Raw genomic sequence first — 20,397 nt, 5'->3', positions numbered from 1 at the left:
GTCATAATGGGTGATGATTATGGGGGTACAGCTCATAAAAATCCCAAATCTTCCATTGTGGAAAATTAGAATATTACATGCAATCAATAAAAAAAGGATTGCACATAGAACAATATCGGACCTCTGAAAAGTATAAGCATGCGTATGTACTCCGTATTTGATTTGGGGCCCTTTTGCAGCAATTACTGTCTCAATGCAGTGTGGCATGGAAGCTATCAGCCTGTGGCACTACTGAGATGTCATGGATGCTTCAATAGCGGGCTTTAGCTCTCATCTTTCTCTTGGCAATGCCCCATAGAACCAGGTTTTAATGCTTTTAGCAATGTGGGCAGGTGTCAAGTCTTGCTGGAAAGTGAAGTCAGCATCCTCATAAAACTCATCTGTGGAAGGAAGCATGAAGTGCTCCAAAATCTGGTAGACTGCTGCATTAACCCTGAACTTAATTAATTACAGTGGAACAACACTAGCAGATGACATGATTCTCCAAATCAACACAGACTGTGGAAACTTTTGCATCTCATTTGGAAACCAAGGACCCAGAGCATGGAAAAAGAATGGAGAGGCACACACTGCAAGATGCTTGAAGTCCAGGGTGAGGTTTCCACAGTCTGTGTTGATTTGGGGAGCCATGTCATCTGCTGGTGTTGGTCCACCTTGCTTCATGAAGTCCAGGTTCAACACAGCTGTCTATCAGGAGATTTTGGAGCACTTCATGCTTCCTTCAATTTTCCAACAGGACTTGGCACTTTCCCACACTGCCAAAAGCACCAAAACCTGGTTTAATGATCGTTGAGCATTGAGGCAGCAATTGCTGCAAAAGGGGCCCAAACCAAGTACTGAGTACATATGCATGCTTATACTTTTCAGAGGTCCAATATTGTTCTATTTACAATCCTTGTTTTATTGATTGCGTGTAATATTCTAATTTTCTGATATGGAGGATTTGGGGTTTTCATGGGCTGTACCTCATAATCATCACAATTGTGACAAATCACAGCTTGAACTATCTTGCCTTGCAAATAATGAGTCTCTCTCATATATTACGTTTCACCTTGTAAGTTGCATTACTGAAATAAAGGAACTTTTGCATGATATTCTAATTTTTCAAGTTTCAGCTGTATAGCCAGCATTTTACAGTACAGATGTTGTTTTATATTTCTCAAAACAGAGAGAGAGATGGATGGTAGGAATTCTTCAATGTGTACATCTTCAGTACTTCCCCTGTGTCCATCTGAAAATCAATAATTATAGAACATATGAAATTTCCCAGAATGTCTATTCACAAACAAATGTTCAGATATGGGTTAATTTTGAGGTTTTCCATTTCAGAATTGTTAATGGTTGGGGAAAACTGCAGCCAGATTCCATAGCATGCAATTTGCAGAGTGATGACTGCAGGGTTATTTTATCTGTGGGAGTTGGGTGTATGGATATTTTTCTGGTGGGTTTTCAACAATTTTACTTGCTTTTCCCTCCCAGTAAGGAACGAGCTGGCCCAAGTTGGTGGGCTTGCTAACTGCTTCCTTCCATCTTGACCCATGCTTAATGCACTCTGCATTGGGTGGTACGGAGCCTTTGCCAGTGTTTCCTTGGTTGCAAAAAGAGCATGTTAAGTGCAGTGTACTTCCCTTTTCTGATCCCACACAGACACGTCTTCTGCCTCCGAAGATGAAGGTTCGCTCAGGCGCCAGGCTGCCCTATCTGCTGCATTGCATCAGAGCTTACAGAATGCTGAGTCATGGATCAACCGATCTATTCAGGGGTCATCCACATCTTCATCAGCATCTTCTACACTATCCCATGGAGAAGGCAAAGGGACCAGTGGGTCACTAGCTGATGTATTTGCCAATACTCGAATAGGTAGGACCTGGGGGGATGGGATATGGACAGTGTAACTTAAAACATTTCAAATATTTATTTTTCTGTAAAGCTTTAGAAATCTCCCCAATTTCAAAGCTCAAATTATTCCCAAATATTTTCTAGAAGTCTGGCAATGTTAAGCATGATTTTGGAGAAAGGCCTCCATTGGAAGAGAGGAAAAGAAAAAGAGAAAAGGAGAAGCCTTTTATTATAATCACCATGAAACATTTGCACAGCAGCCCGGCTATATATGTCACTGGTGTTTTCTGATGCTTGGAGCTGCTGTTTATAGTCGGTCATTTCACTTCCAAGCCAGCAGAAGAGAGTATAATAATCCACATGTCCTGTGTTATTGTAGATGTCTGCCCCTTAATTGGTCAGAGGCGCTGCCCTTTTTAAAAAAAATCGTATCAGACAAATGCCACAATGAGATTTGCCTGATAGTGAGATTTTAGGGAGAAAAGAGTTGACTTTATCACTCTTATCACCAGGAAGACCTTTTATACCTCTCCAGTGACTGAGTCCTAGTATACAAAACAGATCTCAGGAAAGTAGGAAATGGCCCATCTGTCTTGACTAGTTTTTTTTATATTGCTTTTGGGGACCCTAAAGCATAGATCCTGAGCTGCCCAGAGTATCCCCATGGTGAGATAGGCAGCAAATAAATTTAGCAAACAGATAAATTTTCCCCAGCTCATTAGTCCATATTTGTTGGGGCATGCATAGATTTGGATACCCCAGGCTCAGTTTTTTGACGCTCTGAGGTGCTCCCTGCCGCTGGTGCTGCTGTATGGAATTTTGTAGGGTTTGTTTGGCTCTATCATACGTGTTTCTGTATTATCATGTCCCAAATAACATTGTTGCATCTCAGGGGTCGCCTGTGTCTTTGTGTGCTGTCTGCTTTGGCTTAATTGATTTCAGACAAGCATTGTGTAAATACTTGGTGTCTCTTAATTGCTGCTTTTTATTTCTTTCAACCTATATGTTGCTGCTGTCCTTTCTTTCTTTCTTCCTTTCTTACTTACTGGGATGTAACTCATTTTCTAAAATGGAAAACTTTTTTGGGAGCGGGTTAGCTGTTTAAAAATCCATCACCATAAATCACACTTTCTTCAAATAAAGAGACTCTCATTAAAATAAACGTTCCTTCAAATTGGAACTCATGGCTATTCAGTTGTTGAATAACTGATGTCAAATTGATGTTGTAAAATGCACCTTTTTCTTTTGTAAGAAACATGTTAGGAATATTAAGAACAGCTAATGAAAAGTGAGGTTTCCAGTAATAACATTGCATTTCGATATTTAAAAAATACCAATATTCGTAGCTCAAGAGTTACACTGCTGACTTCTTCATATTCTCTGAGCTTAGTTGTTTGCAATCATTTCATTACCCAACTAGGTACTGTATCATTATATATGCTGCATGTAAATGACAGGAAAGCGAACACTCACTTGAACTGATGATATTATCTAGTTGAGTAATGAAATGTGTGCAAGCAAACAAACAAACTCAAAGAGAACCAAGAACTGCACAATGCAGAGACAGATACTAGTCATCAGCTATTAATATAAGAACACTCTAAAATGATAGGCATTTTCATATTTATAAAAGACAACCTCGGTTATCCTCAAAACAACAGAACCTAATGTGATTGATTGATTTAATAAACACAGCTCACAGAGACCAGTGGTTAGAAGAACAGAAACTGATTGATCATGTACTTGCTCACTGTATTTTGAAAACATTTCAAGCAGTAAAAATTCCAATTTTAGTTCTCTAGGTCTGAAGTATGATGTAATATCTATATATGTATAGATACCTGTTCCTGAAGTATCAGGTTTCTAATTCTGAATTTCTGAAACCTTTCTGAAAGCTCATTTTCATATTGTTTTTGTAGCAGTGTGCCAAGTTCAGCATAGATTGACCAGAACTGAATTCAGTGGGTGTTAGCACTGCAGCAAATATGAAGCTTTTCCCCCACAGATTGACATTATTTAATTAAACACTGAGTTTCTTTCTTCTAACCACTGCACACAAGTGACAACAGATTCTTGGACAAAACTGAAATAGAGGCTATTAGTGATCAGAACACTTTTGAAAGATGGGCCGAAAAGACTGGCATTAGTTAAACGAGTGCAACGGTGGAAAAATGACCTTGTTTGAAAGCAGGATGATGTTTCTATTTTGTATTTATGTCTCAGTTCATATATTGGAGAGGAACTCACTGTCCAAGGAAAAATATGCACCCACATTTAGAAGTCCAAAACAATTCAACATTAAAATGCAGAAAGCATCTCAGCAAGATACATATAATACATGTCCTGTCCATCTCAGTAGTTGTACGTTTAGTGACTAATAACATTGGTGAGCATAACATTCATTAACGAAGTGAATTGTGTATGAGCTTTTAATTTTGTGGCTTATGATACATGTGTGGATATAAAGGAACTTGTATTATTTGTATATACCAGTACTGTAATCAGAAATCTTACAGAAATTGAATATTTTGGCTTCTAACATTTATATAACTCTATTGTATTTATTGAGAAATGTAATCTGTATAATTACCAATTATTAGTAGTGTATATGTTTTTCTAGTGTTCAGTCACGTCCAGTTCTTAGAGATTGTCTGGAAAAGTACCTGCAGTTTTCTTGTCAAGGTTTTTCAGAAGTCTTTTCCCATCGACCTCCTTCCAAGGACTGAGAGAAAGTGACTGGCTCAAGATCACCCAGCTGGGTCTCAGCAGTGTATTAAAAACAATTATATTGCAATTCAGTAGAAGGCAAGAGAATGATGTAAACATGTATAGAAGCTTTGCAGTAACCTAGTCTAGGATTATTTTAGTCAGTAGTGTCAATATCATTGTTTTTGTTGTGATTTAGAAACTTAAGTGAAAATCTGTATGTTTGTAAAAGGATTCAGTTTAAGTTTTTCCTATTACAGGCAGTTATCTAGATCAATTGTAGAGGTTATATGACTTTTTCCCATCACAGGTTTGCTGAGTTATAAACTGAGCAATCTGAAATAATCCTACAGTTCACAACAGTAGTTACATGGACAAAAATTCTCCTCTTGCCCTTAGGTACAATTCTTACCTAGGCAAGAGAATATGTTTGATATAATGGTGTAGTGTAGTTTTTTCCTGCCTCTTGAACATTGCAGTGGACACCTTAAATCAAAATCAGATAGTCCCTTTAACCTTTCAAAAAGAGACAGTGTGATCTGTTGGTTACCCAAACAAATGTGAATTGGCAAGAATAACCAAATGGAAAGTAAAAATGAAACTTAGTATGCATCATGTTATCTCTCCTTTGTGGGTTTTGTCAAGATAATTGAACCAAAAACAGATGCCCTTGCATCAAAGAAGGGAAGAATTGTGAAGATAACCAGTTTCCTCTTTAGTAATCTTGTAGCAAGAAGTAATCTGAATCTGACTGTTCTCCCTTGATCCTCTTTTCAGAGAATTTTTCAGTTCCCCCGGATGTTACTGCAACTACCTCTACACCCGCCTCTTCTTCACGCCCATCTGCTATTGACCTTCCTCCATCGGGAATAGTGAAGGGCATGCACAAAGCATCCAACCGGTCCAGCCTTATGGACACAGCTGATGGTATATCTGCAGAACCACAATGCTGTACTGTCCCCCCAAAAATAAAATTTAAGCAGGAATCGAGCCATTTAATTTCACAGAATTCTGAAAGAATAACGTATGGGAGTTTACGACTCAAATGTGGCAGCACGGGGTTCCTGGTAACATGGAATCATTCATTCTAGTGCCTTTTCCTTCTGTGCAAAAATAACTGTGTATTTAAGAAAAAATAGCTTCTTATTATTTAGCTCAACTCTTCCAGACTTGATAGCCACCATGGTCTATGAGTAGGTTAAGTACCTGGAGTAATATCACAAGGATGGTTTGATATGTCTTACGATGAAAGATGCCTTATCTGCAGAGAAAAGGCTTGCAATTTTCAAAATAGTCCCAACTAAACTCGTGAACGGAACAGTTAGCTCTGTATAACCACCAATATTAATGTTGCTAAGATAGGCAGAAAATATTGAGATAAGTCTCAATTTATTTGTTTGTTTGTTTGTTTGTTTATTTATTTTGTCCAATACACAATGAGCGTTATTGTGGGTATATATCTATATACACATAATAAAATACATGATGAAGGTTATAGAGGAGATACTCATAGTAAAATATATCTAAGAAATAATAGAAAAGAAGATAAAGTAATAGAACATATTAATGAAAGAATAGAAGAAGAGATATAGGAATAGAAGAAAGATATAGGAGATATAGGAATAGAAGAAAGGTATAGGAGATATAGGAAGGAGGGGAAAATATAAAAGTAAGTAATTTTGTGAAAAAACAAAATTGGCTTGCCTTGGTTCTTAAAGTGGGGAGGGCAAAGATTACATTATTCAAATTTGAGCAACAATGAAGAAAAGAGGGAGATGGTTTTGGAATAGCCAAAATCAACCAAGCCACAGGTCTTATTTAAATTTCTGACACAGTAGGTAATATTTATTACTAGTATTTTGCTTTCTATTCAGAACCCTATTAAATCCCCAGGTAAAAAGTATATCAAGAGGTTATATGTTATAATCATTTCTGGAGACATAAATACTTTAATACATCTTTTACAGAATGAAAGATACTGATTATTCTTGCAGTCAAAACAAAATTCTTTGAATGAATATCAGGCAAATGCATTGGCAAAGATTTAAATTGTATTGCTATACTTTTCTTGCTATACTTCTTTACATTTTGTTTCATACTACTGTGACTATATGACAAGCTGAATTATTAATATATCTGACCCTTTGTAGAAGAACAAGCTGCCGGAGCCTTTGTCAAATATTTCAGAAAGAGTGGCATGGCCACTGCTTATAATTATTAATAAACCTAAATCTGATAACATGGAAATCCAGGTCTGATAGTTGGAACTCTAGAGAAGGATAGTTCCTTCTTCAGAGTCTTCACTCCTTAAGAATAAAATAACCATATGTACCACACTTCTGGAGGTTTGGCACATGGGAAAAGGACCCTTTCATCAACTAGATAAAAGCACTAAAGCAACTCCACTTACCAGTTTAGTACATCTGTTAAAAATCCAACAGAGGAACCAGAAAAAATAAAATTGCTATTTAAAATAAAACATAGAAAACCTGCTAACTAAAACTATCAAGTGCAATTATTCCTTGAGGATATATTTTTGAGGTTGACACTTCACAGCAGGATCTAGCCTTGATCATTCATTGAAGTCAACACAAGTTCAGCAACAACCAGGTTTTCCTTTGAGGTGGCAAAGTCGATAGGCAGGTATGGAATAATATCCACAGAGGAAATTTCAAAATGACAAATTTCCAGATATTTGATTTATAGAGATCTGTGTAGCACAAGGCTGAATTTTAGGTTTTATGTGAGTTTTGGTCTGGATATCCCCAAGAATATTGTGTGTTTAGGGCAGTGTTTTTCAACCTCAGCAACTTTAATAAGTCTGGCTAGGGAATTCTGGGTGTTGAAATCCACACATCTTAAAAATTGCCAAGGTTGAGAAACACTAATTTGGGGTAATAGTTCACAGCAAGAGAGTAAGAGAAACCTATTCTGTCACTCTAAAATGTTTTTGTGCTTTTCAAAGAACTGGAGATCAGTTGCTTATGCAGTTTTTCAGTTTGTGATTTAATAAGACAAATTTGGAGCGTTGCACTGCTCACCTTTCCCTGAAATTACAAATATCTCCACTGCCGCAACTGGGGTCAGCCTTTCAGTTTGTGTGAGTAGAATATATTTGCTGTTTAAATTCCTGACTGGTTAACCATAGAGTCTAGGGCCTAGACCAGTGATAGTGAACCTTTTTTTCCTCAGGTGCCAAAAGAATGTGCGTGTGTGCTATCATGCATTAGAAAGTGCCCACACCCATAATTGCCTGAAGAAGGCAAAAACAGCTTCCCCCACCCCCGGAGGCCCTCTGAAAGCTGGAAATGGCCTGTTTCCCAACTTCTGGTGGGCCCAGTAGGCTCATGTTTTGCTCTCCCCAGGCTCCAAAGGCTTTCCTGGAACCGGGGGGAGGGTAAAAATGCCCTCCCCCATCTCCCCGGAGGCTCTCTGGAAGCCAGAGCCTCTGAGCAAGCCAAAAATCAGCTGGCCGGCACATACATGCACGTTGGAGCTGAGCTAGGGTAACGGCTCGTGTGCCAGTAGATACGGCTCCACGTGCCACCTGTGACATCCGTGCCATAGGTTCACCATGATTGGCCTAGACAGTTCTTGCAGTTGTCAAAAACATAATTTATGCCCAGATACTTTCTTTTCCTATTCTTTCCTGCTACCCTATTGGTGTTGCTTTAATTTTGTATGTCTGGGAAGAGCCAAAACCTGCTGTCTGATTTGTCATGTTGTCCCACTGTGTGGAATTCCTGTTTCTGCTTATAAGTCAATATTCCTGGGAATTGGACAAAATACACTTCTTTGACATGACTAGGAATGTATGGTTGGAATAATCACAAGTTACTATCACTTTTATTGTGTTTTCTGAAGAACAATAATAATAAAATGAGCTGTATCTCTTTCCATTGTTAATTACCACATAATGGCTATAGGAGTAAAAAGATTAAGAAAGTGGCTTATAAGTGATGAAATTGTGTTTCTAAATAAAATAGGAAAAAAATTGTTTTCTTACTTTTAAAGGATTAGTCCTTGTGGTAGACTACAAATGTCAGCAATAAATTGGATTTGTTGGACAATTTCTTGCATGGATTCTGAACTTCAGAGCCTCTGCCTTTGGATAGTCCCCTATTGTGTTTTCTCTACAGTTACAGTTGTAGTTTATATTAACATTTGTGTAAAACAAGTATGATACTTGTGCAATATCAGCTGCTACCACTGAAACCAAAGGCAGGGATTTTTTCTTCTTCAGTTTTTAACATTATACCTAAATTCCCACAGGATTTCTTGTTTTGTTTTGTGAGATCTCTGCTTGTCATAGCCTGGCTCTTTTCACCCTTGCCCCATTTCTGTTTTTAGAAACTGTATTTGCTTTAGAAACAAATTTTGCAGCCAAAAAAGACAGCTGGTTTCACATGTGTGAATTAGACATGTTTATTAGAAAATTTGGATTGCTCATTTTGAATCGAAAGAACAAAGGCAAGGCAATTGCATTATGTTTTACTCCTACAGCCATGTGTGGTATTTAAAAAAGGGATTTTTTGATATTGCTCATTTATTGAGTTAGTTCCATCTCTAGAGAAGTGATTTTGTCCCACTTTTCAGCACAACTGCTTTCCATGTTAAACAAAAAAAATCTGCATAATTGTTAAATGTCCTACTTTATATATAAAACATCTGTTCTGGTGGACTTCACCTACTTAAATTATTGTAACTGTGGGACTTTTGCTACAAGTAATCCTTGGTTAATAATGGCAATTTCTGCCACTAAGCAGCGTATTATGTGACCACATTACTTAGAGATGGAAATCTTACCAGTCCTTATTGCCATCATTAATCAAATCTCGCTAATCACTAAGTAAAGACCCAATCTGATTCTAGCCATTCCTGGCTTGGTCCCTCCCAGTCCCAAGCCTCAGTAAGGTCCCTCCCAGTCCCAAGCCCCAGCTATCTTTGCATGCCCCATCTCTGCCATTTTTGGCTGCCCTTTTGGCTGCCCTGGTCAATGATATTCCTCAGCAGAGATGGCAGTGTTACACTGAGGCTGAAACAGAGAATCATATGGGTTTTAACAGCTGCCACCACCCCTGGGCCTCTACTTTAGAATCACCCACCATCACTACTGAGACGTGCCACCACTACTGCTGCAGCTAGCCACCAAGGGGCCACAGTGCTAAATCCCAGCTGCCCCACCAACCTGCACTCCACTGGGTCTTGCGCTCAGCTAATCTTCTTTGTTGTCTTGCTCCTACCACTGACAAGGCACACCTGGCCTATGCAAAGCAGCTGCTGGCCGTGCCATGCTTTCTTCCTTATGCCATGTTCATCCTTCTAACAATGCTTCATAAAGATTGTGAAACATTCCGTTTATAACAGGGGTGTCAAACTCAAGGCTCATGGGCCAGATTTGACTCGCGGAGTGCTTAAATCTGCACCCTGTAAATAGCAAAGGACAAGCCCATGATGCCTCTACCAGTGAAAACAGAGCTCAGGAGGGCCATGCGCAGCTCTCCCGAGCTCCATTTTCACTGACAGAAGGCTGCAAGATGATGCCCCCAACCCCACCCAGACCATCACAGGTGCCCCCGAAACGAGTGATGTCGAGTAGCCACGCCTACCCTGTCCATGCCCTCCTGAGGTCCAACACAACCCTGATGCGGCCCTTGATGAAATTCAGTTTGACACCCCTGGTTTATAACAACTTACAAAAATTGTATACGTATTGAGACCTGGGTGTACGTGCCAATTGTTCAGTACCGCTGTACCTTTGCACGATCGCTGAACAAATGAGCATTAAGTAAGAATTTGCCTCTATTTATGTGATAGGCTGTTCATGCTTTGGAAATGATTCAGAAGAAGTGTTTCAGACCATGAGCACATCTGCCTGCTATTCGCTGAAGCAGCTTAATTTTCTTCATACCTGAAAAAAAGATTCTGCTGCTTTAAGGAACTTGCTTATTAAAGGTGACTGTTAAAGCAGAGGCGCTTTTTTTCTCACGTCCATGCAGAACCCTGAAAAGAAATGAGGGTTCTTTAATGAATAGCAGAATTGTGCTGTGCAATGATTTTTGAAGTATGTAATGCCTTTGAAGATAATTGTCTAGCTTTTAATAAGTCTCCAGTTGTCTTTGCACCCTCTGGTGGCCATGTCTTAAGGCAGTATTAGCAAAATAGCCTTGAGTGCAGCTGTATCCATTCAGCCAAACATTTCTAAGGGCTAGGAATTGGGGTCTGAGAAGTATTGATGAATGCCATGTTTTGTAACCCTAGCAGAAACAGAAGGCATCTTACCATAACATCCACCGTAAGACATAATAAACCTATGTATCCTGTGTGATGCCAATATTAATGGTAGATTTGGAAAGCAGAAAAATAATCAAATATTAGGGAAACATCTTCTGAAATATTCAGTTTACATTTGGGCTTCACCCCAAATATAAGATATCTTTATAGACCAGAAAGAGTGTGTAAATTTCTCTAAAATTACAATGACCCATATTTTACAATGGCTCTCATTTCTAAACTTGCAAAAATCTGGATGGCAACAACACTGGAGTTCTTTTGTCAAGTGGTCAGCCAGATTTTTGTAGCCCAGATATTATAGGTCTACATTTGCTCATATTTGATGTATTTCTGGTAAACTGAATTCATTTCCTGTACTGTAGGTGTCCCTGTAAATAGCAGAGTCTCCACAAAAATACAACAGCTACTCAATACCTTGAAGCGACCTAAGCGGCCACCTCTGAAGGAGTTCTTTGTGGATGATTTCGAAGAAATTGTGGAAGGTATATGGATTGGGTATCTTTCCATGGACTACATGGTGTGACTATTATCATATACCAGTGTATCTTAATCTCCCTTTTCTCCTTTTTGCATGTTTACTTTAAATCTTAAAATCCATTAACTAGTTAAAAGTTTTTTCCTTGGCCAAATGTTGAGAAAAAATTATGAGATACCATTTCAGATCAACAGAAGACCCACTAAATGTCTAGGGACAGGTGGAATATAAAGCAGTTGATTCCAATGCCAAGTTTATTTAAAAGGGTGTTTAGTAGAAGGTATGCCTTCATGGACAGATATAATATTTTTCCTATAAAAATATTAATATAGAATACATATTCTTTGAAGGTTAAATTCCTTGCATTAAAATCATCTGATATGTTGTTATTGCTTTTTGGATTTTAATAAAACACATTTTGTCTCCTCTTGGTTTTTTTATTAATATAGTTATTTCTTTGTTCCTTATTCCATTCGTTATTCTACTCCTACTTAAGAATTGTCTGCCCTGTTTCTCTATATAAGGAAGAGTTTCTCTTTATTTCTAAAAATTACAATATTATTTGCTTTTCAAAACACCAGACTGTTTGTCCCCATTTTTCTTGCCCTCTTTCTATCCTTGGTATATTTTTTAAAATTCAAGCCATACATATCTAATCTATCTGATTAAGAGTTACCTTTTTCTGGATATGAATTTTAACCTTGATATTCTATATTTCATCTAGTATGTGATTCACGCTATACAATATAATTATATAGCAGCAGCAACAGTAATAGTAGGTTTCTACCAAATGCAGTTGGATTAACAATAAGGTTTTCTAGGTTTGAAAGCACACACATTTCCTTTCTCTTATTGTGAGACATTTTTCCTTAGCAACAAATATATTCAAATTGCTTTGACCTTTAACAATAGTTTTGAAAACCCTAATTATTAGAACCATTGCAGGGGAAGAGTGGGGAATCCTTTGCATCACTAATAGGGGAAGACGTAGAGTTTATTAGCATTTTTAGAACATTGTTCCATTTTGTGAATGATTTTAACATTTGATTGGATGATCTTTTCTTTGTAGTTCCACAGCCAGATCCTAATCAACCCAGGCCTGAGGGGCGTCAGATGACACCTGTGAAGGGAGAACCCTTGGGTGTAGTTTGCAATTGGCCTCCTGCTTTAGAAGCAGCTCTGCAACGCTGGGGAACAACACAGGCCAAGTGCCCTTGTTTGACAGCCCTGGATGTCTCTGGGAAACCAGTCTACACGTTGACATATGGTGAGTTTCATTAGCTTGATTGTCTTCATGTTTGCCGGTAGATATATTGAGCCACAGTGCCACAGTGGTTAGAATACAGTACTACAGGTTCTTCTGCTGCCTACCAGCTACCTGCAATCTGGCAGTTTGAATGTCACCAGGGTGAAGGTTGACTCGACCTTCCATCCTTCCAAAGTGGGTGAAAAGAAGACCCAGATTATTGGAGTGCGAAGCCTAAGTGCTATTACTATTGCTATCTCTTAGAGTTTATCGGCTTTGCTTGATGCATTAAGCAGTTAATTGATGAAGTTGTGTTTTGCTAATCTGCATTCATTCTGCCCTGCATGGACATTAGACCTTTGTTTAATGTATATAGAATATGTAGATTATATTTAGTTATAGTATATAGTTACATGCATGATAACCATAACACAATCTGTGTATTAAGTTTCACCCGGTAGTCAGCAAATCAATGCAGATTGGATACATTAAAAAAAACAACAGGTACCAGTAATCCAAAGTAATGAGAACACTATTACTATTCTGTCTTGTAGATTTAAATTGTGATAGGTTTAGATTTTTATTTGGGGTATAGCAAAAACATGTATGTTTGCCTATCATTGGGTATACAGCATCTCTATTGGCTACTTTCTGCTCCTTAGCAAATAAAGCCTCTTTCGGGATGGTCAGCAGCTATTACTCTTTGGCTGGCCTTACAGGGAAGGACACAATGCTAAAGAAAGAAGCACCTTACATGTGCTTAATTGCTCAGAGTTAGTGCCATTGTACGGGATATATTCTTGCCTCTCTTGGCGGTCAACTCCAATTTTATTCACAGGACAGCTCAATTTAATTCATTAAAATTGTCAGCTGAGGCACTTATCTTTTTGGGCCCAAGTGAATGGCAGTTAAAGTCACATACCTTTTCAGCGGTCTAACCCTGAGCCATTCTGTGGGTGTTCCTTTTCATGGTGCTTAAGACATTATACGAAGATCTTGTTTTCTCATGCATTTATCAGAATTTAACTGCTGAATTTAAATTTGGGGGATTTGCAAACTGTATCATGGTTGAAATATGAATGTATAAATAATCAATATTATGTATGTATATAATGCTGTTGCTAAAGCCATGAATGTGTTGATTGCTTTTTTTCTCTTTATTCCAGGCAAGCTGTGGAGCAGAAGCCTTAAATTGGCATATACACTATTGAACAAGCTGGGCACCAAAAACGAGCCTGTATTGAAACCTGGTGACAGGGTAAAGTGCTTTACCTTCTAACTCACATTTCTTATGATAAGCAAGAGTGATCAATCAGGTGTACAGGTAGTTCTCATTTAACAGTAATCGGAATACCATTTTCATTGCTAACTGATATGGTTGTAAAATGTGATGTCACATGACTGCTTTGCTTAGTGACAGTAATCTGGCAGTCCCACTACTGCTTAGTGGGAGTGATGCTGGTTTGGCCAGAACTTTGGGGACCAGTTGTAAGTAGTTCTCAACTTAACGACCACAACTGAGCCCAAAATTTCCATTGCTAAGCAAGACATTTGGTAAGTGAGTTTTATCCCATTTTACAACCATTCTTGACACAGTTATTAAGAAAATCACTGCAATTTTAAATTAGTAATATGGTTGTTGAGTGAATCTGATTTTGTTTGTTGAATTTATATTGCCGATTTATATTGCTGTCTATTCGCACATGGTGACTCAAGGCGGCGTACAGTATATAAAACATTGAAATCATTAAAACTATAACATTGAAATCATTAAAACTACAGTATTTTTGGACTATAAGATGTCCGGTGTATAAGATGCACCAAGATTTCAAAGAGATAAGTAAGGGGGGACGTTTTTGTCCTCCCCAGCCCCCGGGAGTACTCTGCAGGCCTCCCAAACCCTCTGCGCACCCTGTTTTTTGCAAAAATGGGTCTGTTTTTCACTCGTTTTTTAAAAAAGGCACATAGAGGGTTTGGGAAGCCTACATTGTGCTCCTGGGGGCTGGGGATGGCAAAAATGCCCCCATTTTGTGAAAAATAGCCCATTTGCACCCATTTTTTGCAAAAATTGTGATGTGCAAAGGGTTTGGGAGGCCTACAGAGTGCTCCTAGCAACTGGAGGAAGGCAAAAATGCTCCCATTTCTGCAAAAAGTGGCCCATTTTTTCACCAGTTTCCTGCAAAAACGGTGTTTTTGCCTTCCCCCACATCCCAGGAGTACTCTGCAGGCCTCCCAAACCCACTGTGCACCTTGTTTTTGCAAAAAAGGGCCTTTTTTGTTGCAAAAATGGGATGCAGGGGACAAGGCTTTGAGAGGCCAAAAATGGCTATATTTAGTGTATAAGATGCACTGACATTTCTACCCTCTTTTAGTGGAAAAGATGCGTCTTATACTCTGAAAAATACGGTGATAAAAAGAATCAAATGAATTATTGTAATATAATAAAACCATCTTCCATCACCATTTTCCCATTGACTTTGCTTATCAGAATATCACAAAGGCTCACATGACCCTGGGACATTGCAGTTGTCAAATTCAGACTGTTGCCCAATGTCTGAATTTTTATCATGTGACCATGCGGATGCTGCAGCGGTCATAAATATGAAAAACTTTTCTAAGTTACTTTATGTATGAGTGGTTGTTAGCCAAGAGCTACCTGTATAACCCATCTATTATAATTAGCAGAACTTTTTTGTGTGTGTTAATAACCTTGTGAAAGCTACTGGTGTACTTTGTTCAATTAAAGTATCTACTTTTACCTGTTAAAAATAATATAAGAACACTAATGCTGTTTTCCCTTCTTTCTCTAACAAAATATTTTTGTGAATTGCAGGTAGCCCTTGTGTATCCCAACAATGACCCTGTCATGTTCATGGTGGCATTTTATGGCTGTTTGCTGGCTGAAGTCCTCCCAGTGCCGATAGAGGTGCCTCTAACCCGAAAGGTAATAATGATTGACCATAAAGGAGTCATAAGCCATGAGTGGAAATAAGAAACAAACAAGTTGTTGCTCTTAGATGCACTTACATTCTTGAGATTCCCACCAGTTGCTCCTTTGCTAAGGTCCCAGGCTTGCAAAAAGATGTTCAAGTGGTTCTCCATCTCACACCTATTATATAGGCAAAATCTCCAAACCATGTTATCTTTCTCTGTATGCTCATTGTGAATTAAGATATATTGTGAAATAGTAGAAGAATCTCCTATTAAGCACTTTGTTAAAATAAAATAGTGGGGACACTGGTGTCTACTCTTTATTCCATTGACTTTTATAGCATAGTAGTTACATAAGGGAAGGGTAGATCCTTTGATCACTGAAAAGCTCTGTTCTTATGTTTTAAACATTATTGTACTTGTTTAAAGTTTGACATTCTTACACGTTTCAGTTTTAATAAGATTAAGATTGAACAGTGAAAAAAGTAGACTGTTCCATGGTTATGTTAATTGTTATGCCAAAATAACAAATTTATTTAATTTGAACAATAGTCTAAAAATCAACTTTTATTAAAACTTCTTTCCTTATTAGAGATTGCAATTCAGATTACAAGCTGCATTTACTAAAGGGTCAAATTTTAGGCAATTGTATGCTTTTCTACAATTGCTATTATTCTCAAACCATAGTGCATTTGGTATTGTTCTCAAACCACATTTGCTCTGTCACAATGTTACTATCCATTTACTATTACTTTACTAAAATATGGTTAAAAGTGACACTGGTTACTAGCCTGTAAATCATAGTTGTTCCCTTCCTTTTTGTTCAGGATGCTGGTGGGCAGCAGATTGGCTTTCTACTGGGTAGTTGTGGCATTGCATTGGCCCTCACCACTGAAGTTTGCCTGAAGGGACTCCCCAAAACACAAAATGGAGAAATTGTGCAATTCAAGGGTTTGTTATATGTTTTTTAATTTTTTTAAAAAAGTAATGAAAACGGTTGCCTACATCTACTTCTCCACCAGTTATAAAATATATAATGTAATTGACCTAAATATAGTTAATTGTAAGTGTACTTGGCATAAGCAGGTTATGAATCTATCATAAAAATATACAGCATCTGTCATTCCTCTAGCAGAGGAATCATTGGATTGTTAGGCCTCAAGAAATAGAACAATCTATACTCCTACTGTTGAGCCCACAAACCACAGTATCTTTCATAATGGGAATGAACGGGAAACACATTGTCTTGTTGTTCTGTGGCTTTGAACACAAAAATAGTGAAGCTCTGAATAGCTTACATATTGAGTATCACTTCATGCTATGAAAATAATATTGTCTGCTCATTTTTTTTCTCAGTTTCACATATTTGTAAACAGCTGGTGCATAACAACTTCATCCAATGCAATTATAGAAAAATAATATTTTAAAAAAAGATTTCCATTTGCACAATTATTTCTGTGCAAAGAGAGTTTCTGAAAAATTTGTCGCTCTTCAGAGGCAGCCCTAATTTCATCATTCCTTTTGGGGTTCAGAGTAATCTGTGCTCTGTCGATATATAGTTTACATAGTACTCTGTTCAATGTACAGTGATCCCCCGGGTATTGCGATCCCGATCATTGCGAAATGGCTATATGGCGATTTTGCAACCCGGAAGTAAAAACACCATCTGCGCATGCACGCCCTTTTTTCTATGGGCACGCATGCGTAGATGGCGCCGGGCAGATCAGCTGCTGGGCGGCTTCCCTAGGTCTTCCCCCTTTTGCTGGCGGGAGGGCGAGCGGCGGGCATCAGCGAGGAGTTTCCCCACCGCCCACGCAAACTCCTCGCTGCCGCTCGCCCGCCCTTCGCCCGCCCACGCCATTCATTCTCGCCGCTTCCCAGCTGAGTGCTGAAGCGAATTGGCTTCAGGACTCAGCTGGGAAGCGCGAGCGAGCGGCGCCAGTGAACGGCTTGTCCGCCGCCTGCCTGCCCGCGCGCCCACTGCTCGCCCGCCCTTCGCCCGCCCACGCTGTTCGCTCCCCCTCTTGCTGGCGGGAGGGCGAGAAGCCCCCCCAGCACCCGCTCGCCCGCCGTTCGCCGCTCGCCCGCCCTTCGCCCAGCCACCCGCCCTTCGCTCGCTGCTCGCCCGGCCATCCGGGTTCGGGGGGGGGGTGCTGGCAAGCCCCCCATGCCGGCGACGACGTTTTAAAACAGCCGCGCGGCTTCCCAATGAGTCCCGAAGACAAACGCGGAAGTTCGCCTTTGACGTTTGTCTTCGGGACTCAGTTGGGAAGCCGCGCGGCTGTTTTAAAACGTCGCCACCGGCATGGGGGGCTTCCTAGCAGCCCCCCAAACCCGGGTTGGGGGTCCGGGGGGTGCTGGCAAGCCCCCCATGCCGGCGGCAACGTTTTAAAACAGCCGCGCGGCTTCCCAATGAGTCCCGAAGACAAACACGGAAGTTCGCCTTTGACGTTTGTCTTCGGGACTCAGTTGGGAAGCCGCGTGGCTGTTTTAAAACGTCGCCGCCGGCATGGGGGTCTTCCTAGCAGCCCCCCAAACCCGGGTTGGGGATCCGGGGGGTGCTGGCAAGCCCCCCATGCCGGCGGCGACGTTTTAAAACAGCCGCGCGGCTTCCCAATGAGTCCCGAAGACAAACACGGAAGTTCGCCTTTGACGTTTGTCTTCGGGACTCAGTTGGGAAGCCGCGCGGCTGTTTTAAAACGTCGCCGCCGGCATGGGGGGCTTCCTAGCAGCCCCCCAAACCCGGGTTGGGGGTCCGGGGGGTGCTGGCAAGCCCCCCATGCCGGCGGCGATGTTTTAAAACAGCCGCGCGGCCCCCAATCTTCGGCTCCTCGCTAGCGCTGCGGAAGTAAAAACACCATCTGCGCTTGTGCAGATGGTGTTTTTACTTCCGCAGCGCTACTTCGCTAAAACCCGATCATTGCTAGGGGTCCTGGAACGGAACCCTCGCAATGATCGGGGGATCACTGTACTGTATATATTGTTATTGCCTGTTTCCTTTTAAATTAACTTTTCCTGAGAATTAGACATCTGACATTAAGGAATTGGGGGAACTGAATTTGTGATAGCAAGCCGCTTCTGAATGAACCAGATTCCCCTGAATTGCACTGTAAATGCATCCTTAGCAGCTTGTGACCTAAACTTTGAGTTTCTTTTTTGGTTCTAGGTTGGCCAAGGCTCAAGTGGGTAGTTACAGATTCCAAGTACCTCTCCAAAACACCAAAGGATTGGCAACCCAATATTTCAAATGCAGGGACTGAGCCAGCTTATATTGAGGTATATAGGCATAAATGGCATCTGACAAAATAAAATAAGTTACGATTGTTAATACCTTTAGGCCATTGCAAGTATGTTATGCAGCATGTATGTCCTATTTTTCTTGAAAATGTGTGCTTTAAGATTAATTCAGATTTTGTTCATAATCATAAGGCCACCCTTGGAATACTGCATTCAGTTTTGGTCGCCACGATGCAAAAAGGATATTGAGACTCTAGAAAAAGTGCAGAGAAGAGCGACAAAGATGATTAGGGGACTGGAGGCTAAAACATAAGAAGAACGGTTGCGAGAACTGGGCATCATAGTTCCCTCTAAACTGAGCAGTGAGCAATCGCTCATTTAAAAATCATCATCAACTCAGAGTTTTCCAAATCTGCCCAGAAGCTGAGAGGGAAGGAGAGAGAGAGGAAGAGAGAGAAACAGATAGAAAAAAGAGAGGAAGGAAAAGAGAAAGAAAAAGAGTGGGAGTAAGGAAGAGAGAAAGAAAATCAAAATCTAGTTTGAAACTAGCTCAACTATTTAAGTGGCATTTTGATATTGATAGAGTTGCCCTATTATGAGCTCACTGTTATAGACACACAGTACAGTATTTTATTTTGAAATTCTCTGAGGCAAAACAGGGTGGGTTTTTTATTTGTTTGTTTGTTTGTTTGTTTGTTTATTTCTGTGCCGCCCAGTCCCGAAGGGACTGCCGCTCAGACACTATACTTTTCCGCCCCCCCCCCCAAAAAAAAATTAGAGGGAACACTGCTGGGCATGGCTGGTTTAATGAAAAGAAGGACCAGGGGAGGCCTGATAGCAGTGTTCCAATATCTCAGGGGTTGCCACAAAGAAGAAGGAGTCAACCTATTCTCCAAAGCCCCTGAGGGTAGAACAAGAAGCAATAGGTGGGAACTAAACCAGGAGAGAAGTAACTTAGAACTAAGGAGAAATGTCCTGACAGTCAGAACAGTTGATCAGTGGAACAGCTTTCCTCCACAAGTTGTGAATGCCCCAACACTGGAAGTTTTTAAGCAGATGTTGAATAACTATCTTTCTGAAGTAGCGAAGGATTTCCTGCCTAAGCAGGGGGTTGGACTAGAAGATCTCCAAGGTTCCTCCCAACTCTGTTGTTATTATTATCATCTCAGTCCAGGTCTCATAGGGAATTAACAAACATGACACTAATATTTAAATATTGAAAACACACTTCATCTGGAACAAGGAGGCAAAGCTATTGAACACCACTTCAGTATTTAACATGTTTAAAATCAAGAATTACTTGCATACCTTTCCAGTATAGCAGCATTTTGATGTACCTTATCTGATTTGGCCTTTATGGAGAATGTATCATGTGCAGAACTAATAGCTAACTTTACAGTAAATAAACAGTAAATAAACATTCTACACTTATAGCAGATTCCCTCTTCTTATTTTTTTATCTGATAGATCTTTTCTGTGCTAAGAATTGCACAGAAAGGTATGTCACAAATTTCCTATACAGTGATACCTCATCTTACAAACGCCTCGTCATACAAACTTTTCGAGATACAAACCCGAGGTTTAAGATTTTTTTTGCCTCTTCTTACAAACTATTTTCACCTTACGAACCCACCGCCGCCGCTGGGATGCCAGCAAAGCACCCATTTTT

The 20,397-nt window shown here is 39.9% G+C and overlaps 1 protein-coding gene across 2 annotated transcripts in view; it reads left to right on the top strand.

Moving 5' to 3' along the window:
* Positions 1 to 20,397, top strand: part of DIP2B (disco interacting protein 2 homolog B) — a 250,046-nt gene that overhangs the window by 185,293 nt on the left and 44,356 nt on the right. For both annotated transcript variants that reach the window (XM_070740523.1, XM_070740522.1), the window contains exons 5-12: positions 1,648 to 1,860; positions 5,323 to 5,472; positions 11,202 to 11,321; positions 12,384 to 12,581; positions 13,727 to 13,818; positions 15,394 to 15,504; positions 16,319 to 16,442; positions 18,658 to 18,767. In XM_070740523.1, coding sequence (XP_070596624.1) covers positions 1,648 to 1,860; positions 5,323 to 5,472; positions 11,202 to 11,321; positions 12,384 to 12,581; positions 13,727 to 13,818; positions 15,394 to 15,504; positions 16,319 to 16,442; positions 18,658 to 18,767 — 1,118 coding nt within the window. The remainder of the gene's footprint in view (positions 1 to 1,647; positions 1,861 to 5,322; positions 5,473 to 11,201; positions 11,322 to 12,383; positions 12,582 to 13,726; positions 13,819 to 15,393; positions 15,505 to 16,318; positions 16,443 to 18,657; positions 18,768 to 20,397) is intronic.

Source organism: Erythrolamprus reginae, chromosome 2, assembly GCF_031021105.1.
Source record: "Erythrolamprus reginae isolate rEryReg1 chromosome 2, rEryReg1.hap1, whole genome shotgun sequence".
Lineage (NCBI taxonomy): Eukaryota > Metazoa > Chordata > Lepidosauria > Squamata > Dipsadidae > Erythrolamprus > Erythrolamprus reginae.
The sequence above is the reverse complement of the archived record's forward strand: the minus strand, read 5'-3'. Positions and strand labels throughout refer to the sequence as shown.